The sequence below is a fragment of the Thalassophryne amazonica genome, chromosome 3, assembly GCF_902500255.1.
Source record: "Thalassophryne amazonica chromosome 3, fThaAma1.1, whole genome shotgun sequence".
In the NCBI taxonomy this organism is placed as follows: domain Eukaryota; kingdom Metazoa; phylum Chordata; class Actinopteri; order Batrachoidiformes; family Batrachoididae; genus Thalassophryne; species Thalassophryne amazonica.
The window spans coordinates 78,302,639-78,308,493 of record NC_047105.1 but is presented as its reverse complement, the minus strand read 5'-3'; the positions used below and the strand labels follow the sequence as shown (position 1 = coordinate 78,308,493).

At 39.5% G+C, this 5,855-nt stretch overlaps 1 protein-coding gene across 1 annotated transcript; it reads right to left on the bottom strand.

Annotated features, from left to right (window-relative positions):
• Nucleotides 1–439: 439 nt before the first annotated feature.
• On the bottom strand, nt 440–5,316 carry il10 (interleukin 10). Its single transcript, XM_034167703.1, has 5 exons — nt 5,152–5,316; nt 4,983–5,042; nt 3,454–3,618; nt 1,484–1,546; nt 440–1,300 (listed from the first exon to the last, which is right to left on the bottom strand). The coding sequence occupies exons 1-5, from the start codon at nt 5,314–5,316 to the stop codon at nt 1,205–1,207; spliced, it is 549 nt and encodes a 182-aa protein (XP_034023594.1). The 3' UTR covers nt 440–1,204.
• Nucleotides 5,317–5,855: the final 539 nt, after the last annotated feature.

The following is a 5,855-nucleotide window of genomic DNA, read 5'->3' as shown; positions in this document are numbered from 1 at the left end:
CAGAAGTTAAAGGAATATTTACACTATAGTTGTGTTGGAAATCTGCTGATCAGGTTGAGTTTTTTGGACTCAGACACATGAGCATAGGCCAGCCACCGGCGCCCACTTTGACATCCAAACCCTGGGACTATGTCAGTAAAATGAAGAATAACACATAATTTAATCCTCTGGCTTAATTACTTATGATTACATTTAAAACTTTTTTAACTTTATTACAACATCCCCCCAATTTAATTCCCTCTGCTACCGTCGGTGCACATTTTAGTAAAGTTGCTCCTCCTCATACTCCCTTTAAATTTGAAGATGTGCAAGATTGTAGAACTTGTTTTTGAGTCATAGTAACAAATTGTAAAAGGTGGACTGCTATTTATTCAATGACTGATTTAACCTGAATTGCTAGGCTTTCAGAGCTTCTTTCATGTGCATTGTTGCCTTTTTAACTGCCTGAGTAACAGTCATCAAGGTGACACATTAGTACAAGTAACCTTGACCTTTTTTTGTTTTAGTTCACATTGTTGTGTATCATTTACAAGCACGCTTTTGCATGCGTGAGAGTTACTGTGCAAACCTCTATATGCCATGAGGATGAGGCTTCCTAGTTACGCTTACTGTAAGTAAAGATACTGCCGAGCTGTTGCTGGTAAATGTTGTATATGGGTCACGTTTGAGGTTAGTGCATCAGCATGTCGTGTTGACACTACTGCTTCCCCACATCTGCAAAAACATGATGCATTCAGCGCTTTACTATATATGTTCTTACATGATGTGGCACATCATAGCAAGATGTTGCATCTCTTGACGACGGTGGAAAAAAACCTGAAGGCAGTCATAATTATCAAGAATTTTATTCATCCATCAACATAAGTTGTGTAAATAAATACAATACATACTATAAAGTAGTCCTGATGTTTTAAATACAGTAGATATCAGAGATATCTGCAGATATCTGTGACAGTTTTGGTTGTAACACTATATAGACTCTATGTGAATCCAAAACATGCTTGTCCTCAGGACAAAAAAAAACAATAAACTGAAGCCTTATAAAAACAGACATCAGTTCAGGAGAAACACAGTACTCGTAGCGTTACGTTCCACAGCTGGAAACAATGGCTTGAATGCAAAGGAGTGCAAAAACGTTTGTTTGAAATTCGATGTACAAGGTTGGAGGGTAACTGAGGTAAGCAGGTGTTCAACAGGAGATCACTCAGTTTCTCTGTCGCTTAGATGCCAGGTATGACTCAATGTAGTTAAACAAGAGGTCCAGCTCCCCCATGGCCTTATACAGTCCTTTACTCTCCATCTGCAGACACACACACACACATACATGCTTTATTATGACAAGTCATTTCAAAGTGCTTGCGTACTTGTCTAGGTGTTCAACTGTTTGGCATTCACTGTCTCAGAGCAGCAAGTTCATGAACTAATTGTGAAACCTTCTTTGCATATGTGAAGGACTCAAAACTGGAACTACAGAGACACTTACCTGACTGTAAGTGGAGTTTAAGGTGCTGATGTCAAACTGTTTCTTGCAGGAGAAATACCTCCTCTGCATAAAGGAAATGAAGATAATGTGAGCTGTTACAAGTTTAAAAAAAATAAAATACAGGTTTGAGTTTTGCGTTAAACTTCCACGTCCCACAAGCCCATGTCTACATACAGGATGACCACCCCCACCAAAACAAACAAACAAACAAAAAAACAGAACCCATAAAAATTGCAATAAATCCTACAAAGCCATGTTCTGTCAAAATTATGCTCCAAATGGTATGATTTGCTGGCAACTGGAACAATAGTCTTCCCCAACAAAAAAAGACATTTTGCCTGGAGGCCTATTTTGGCAAACAAATCATACCATTTGAAGCATGATTTTGACAGAACATGACTTTTATGCACTTTCACAATGACTTGGTGTTTGATACTGTTGCCCACAGCAAGAAGGTCATGGGATCGATTTCCACCTGTGGCCTTTCTGTGTGGAGTTTGCATGTTCTCTCTGTGTTTACGTGGGTTCCCTCCGGGTGCTCCAGCTTCCTCCCACATCCAAAGACATGCAGGTTGGGTGGACTAGAAACTTTAAGTTACCTGTAGGTGTGAATGTGTTTGTTTGTCTGTTTGTGGCCCTGTGACAGACTGGTGTCCTGTCCAGGGTGTACCCTGCCTCACACACTATGGCTGCTGGGATAGGCTCCAGTCCCCTGCGACCCTTAATTGGTTGAAGGTGAGTGACTTTTACGCAAGCGGCCAAGTTACCTGAAACTTTGGGGAATGATCGTACACAGACTGAAGCTTAAGTTTAAGACCTTGGTAGGATTTATTACAATTTTTATGGGTTCTGTTTTTTTTTGGGGGGGGGGGGGGGGGGGGTCACCCTGTATGTAGAAACTACACAGCTATAAACAAAAGTCAGGCTGTAAATGCTGTGTTTTACACTTTTGTGACATATGTTACAAATGTTCTTATCTGGACTTCTGCTTACTCATGACACATGCACACATAGCAGGTCTATGGTCTGACTCTTCTACATAGTTTTACGCATGAGGCCAAAGTGATTGTTTTTCTTGCTGCAGTATTTGCCCAGACGTTTTGAAGTCTTCTAAATCGAAAGGATGTTTTCGGTTCATCTGGGTGATATACAGCTATGCTTTTAAACTTTGTGACACATAGTCTCATGTTCCTGTGAGACATGACCGGAAAATTTAGTTTGCACATTGTGTGCATGCCCTTTGTGCAAACCTCAATTCATCCAAAGTATCACAAATACAGGAATAACTACCTAAATGCTTTTAGGTAATTACTCATGTAAATGTGATAGTTTGGACTATAATCAAATATAAATCAACCATTTCAATACTGTTAATTTCTGAAATTGTTTGATACAAAAGTACCCATCTCTATCATCTCAAATGTGGGAAATTTGGTGCATTGCCCAATGAAACTTGGATAATTAAATTTCCAAGCTGATAAATAAAATAAAGAAGCAAATGTTAAATTTTAGTTGTATTTTTTTCCTTAAATTCAAAACATCTTCAGTACTTCTAATGCCAACTCATCACCCCCTGCATGTATTTCCCAATTAAGGCAATTTATTGTGGTAGGCTTTTCTTGTGAAACACCAAATCGGTGTGGAGCCACTCCATGTTGGCCACATTTTTTAACGAAATCTGATCTGTAAAGACTTTTAAAATTAAAACCCACTAGACTATGTGGGTTCGACTTCTGTTAAATATGTTACAAAAATATAAAATGCACTATTTCAGGCCTTCGTTTTGCTTATACCAAGAGAATTTATAATGTTGTTCCACAAGCAAACTAAAGTGTTTCTAACTGGAAAAGCTGGACTAAAATCTGATTGGACCACTTAAGAGCTATAACATTAAGAGCATCACAAAGTTTATGTCCGTAAGGTTTCAGTACAATTGATGCATTAATTCTGAGTAACAGTTTTTTACTTACACATTTAGTAACGCCACTCTTCAGCTCGTCAAAGATCTGCTGGATTGACTCCATGTGCGGCTTCAGGTCCCTGATTTCATCCGTCACTCCGGCCATGGCCATGGGCAGAACTGTCGTCAGGTAAAAGTCCAGGATGCTGTCCATGGTGTGGCAGCCAAACGGGCTCTGTGTGTGAACGATCATATAATAAGAATAATAATTTTAGAACCCCCTCCATGGACCCAGTGTCACGTGCTGATCAGTCCCCCCGTCTGAATGGTCCCCCTACCTTCGCTGTGCATGTGCCATTCTGGAGTGTCAGCAGCAATTTGCCGATTATCTCCTCGTTTCTGCTTAAAACTGCACTCCAGTCATCATCTATCTTAGTGACATATATCTGAAGCTTTTGCACAACAATCACTTCCACATAAATTCAGCATTATTTCATAATAAAAGATGCGACATCAGTGCATCTGAGTCTGACTCTCTACACCCAAACTGATCAAAGGGAATAATAATGACAACAAGAAAAACCTCTTAAATCATTGTAAAGTGCAGTTTTAAGCAGAAATGAGGTGATAATCGATTCATCGCTGCTGAATCTACGAAATGACGCATACGCAGTGAAGGCAGGGGGACCGATCAGACCGCGACACCAGTGTTCTGACAAGCTGTCCTACTTTGTTGAGACGTCCTACTGTACACTGAATTTATAGACGGGTCTGTCAAGTGGCTTACAACAGTTCTAAATTTGGTCATTTAGCCAGTATCTGCTGTTTCAAATGACTTAAAACCAGCAAACGTGGAATGCAGGATTAATGTGAACAGAACTTTACTGACAACACCAAATGCTTGGGATCCAGAAAGCTAACACAAGTACGCTAATACAGAGAATATCAAAAATAATAATAAAAAAACTGTGAACAATAAGTAAATTCAACAACTGGAAATCAAGTATCAGCTGTAATAAAGTGGAAAAATAAATAATTAGCACTGACCGCTGGGGAAAAAAACATTTTTTTTGTGTGTTGTGCGTATGCACAGTAAGGCTCGGTAGTAGAGGTGGGCAATACCGGGAATTTTGGTCTGGATCTGATACCAAGTAAATACAGGCCCAGTATCGCTGATATCGATACCGATACTTTTTCATATTTAAGCTTCATAGATCCAAAGGATCCAAAAGACCTAGGATAGATTTTCGCCAAATATTGTACGTGACAACAAAATTATTATCACAATCAATATTTTTGTTAAAAAAAAATCACTCAACACAACTTAAAACAAAATCTCCCGAGGTGGAGGGCTGACAAACTACAATACAACAAATACCGTAAACAGTTTCAAACTTTTTCTGTTTTTCAAGTCGAACAATAAAATAATACAAAAAATAAGGAATTTCTTCCCTTCATAGCACTTCTCTTGAGGATCGTTCAATATCAATACCAGCGTTGGTATCGATATTATTGATATTAGGATCGATCCGCCCACCCCTACTCGGTAGGACGTAACGTGGGTAGCCCAGCTGAGTGGGATGCGGGAGCAGGACTTACTTTGAAGGAATCTTCCACGGTCTGGTCCAGCAGAGCTGTGTCTAAATCGTCGTTTGCTTCCTGCAGAGACAAAAAAAAAAACAAACCAAAAAAAAAAAAACAAAGCGTGAGACGCCGCCGACAGCAGCAGCAGCCAGACGTCCGGTGCAGATGGAGCCACCGCACTCACATAGAAGTCTCTGAGATGGGAGAAGTTCTCTCGGAGCTTCCTGAAGCGGACGGGGAAGCCCTCCACGAAGCGACAGCACTGGTTGTTGCAGACGGGACCGCAGAGGGCGCCACGGAACACGGTGGACACGGCCAGGACACACAGGAGGACGTGCAGGACCGTCATGCTGCGGACAGAAGGTGCGCCAAGGACAAGGTGTGAGGAATCCTCCAGGAAGGAAGGAAGAGAACACGAAGGAGACAAGTGCTTATCTTCAGTGTGGACTCATCGGCTTTAAATAGTCAGAATTGAGAACTTATTACAGTGGGTGGAGGCACTTACCGTAATGGGGCTAACAAGAGGGTTTTTTTCTTTTCTTGTTTTTTTTTTTTTTCAGAAATGTATATCGCACATGGTTTTTCCTCCATCAATCAGTTTGCATAAAAAAAACATACATTGTTATTATTGAATTGTGATATGCCTACTTTAAAATTAACTATAAATAACATTATATATATTATATATTTCATATATTTGTGTGTAGATATGTCACTTAAATGCAATCTCACATATTTACAAACACTGTATCTATAAAAAAGAATGTGTAATTACAATTGTTATCATTTGACAATATATCCAATTTTAGACATCACTTTCATGGAATTAACATTTATGATAATTTTTGTAAAGATTGGTAAATACTTTTAATTACCACTGTTTATTTT

Bases quoted from the DNA above. Each gene is read 5' to 3' on its own strand.
- il10 (XM_034167703.1), bottom strand. From the start codon at position 5,316: ATGACGGTCCTGCACGTCCTCCTGTGTGTCCTGGCCGTGTCCACCGTG. The intron at 3,619-4,982 runs GTAAGTCCTGCT...GTTCACACACAG, and splicing joins CCGTGGAAGATTCCTTCAAA to AGCCCGTTTGGCTGCCACAC. The intron at 1,547-3,453 runs GTAAGTAAAAAA...TCCTTTATGCAG, and splicing joins AGAGTGGCGTTACTAAATGT to AGGAGGTATTTCTCCTGCAA.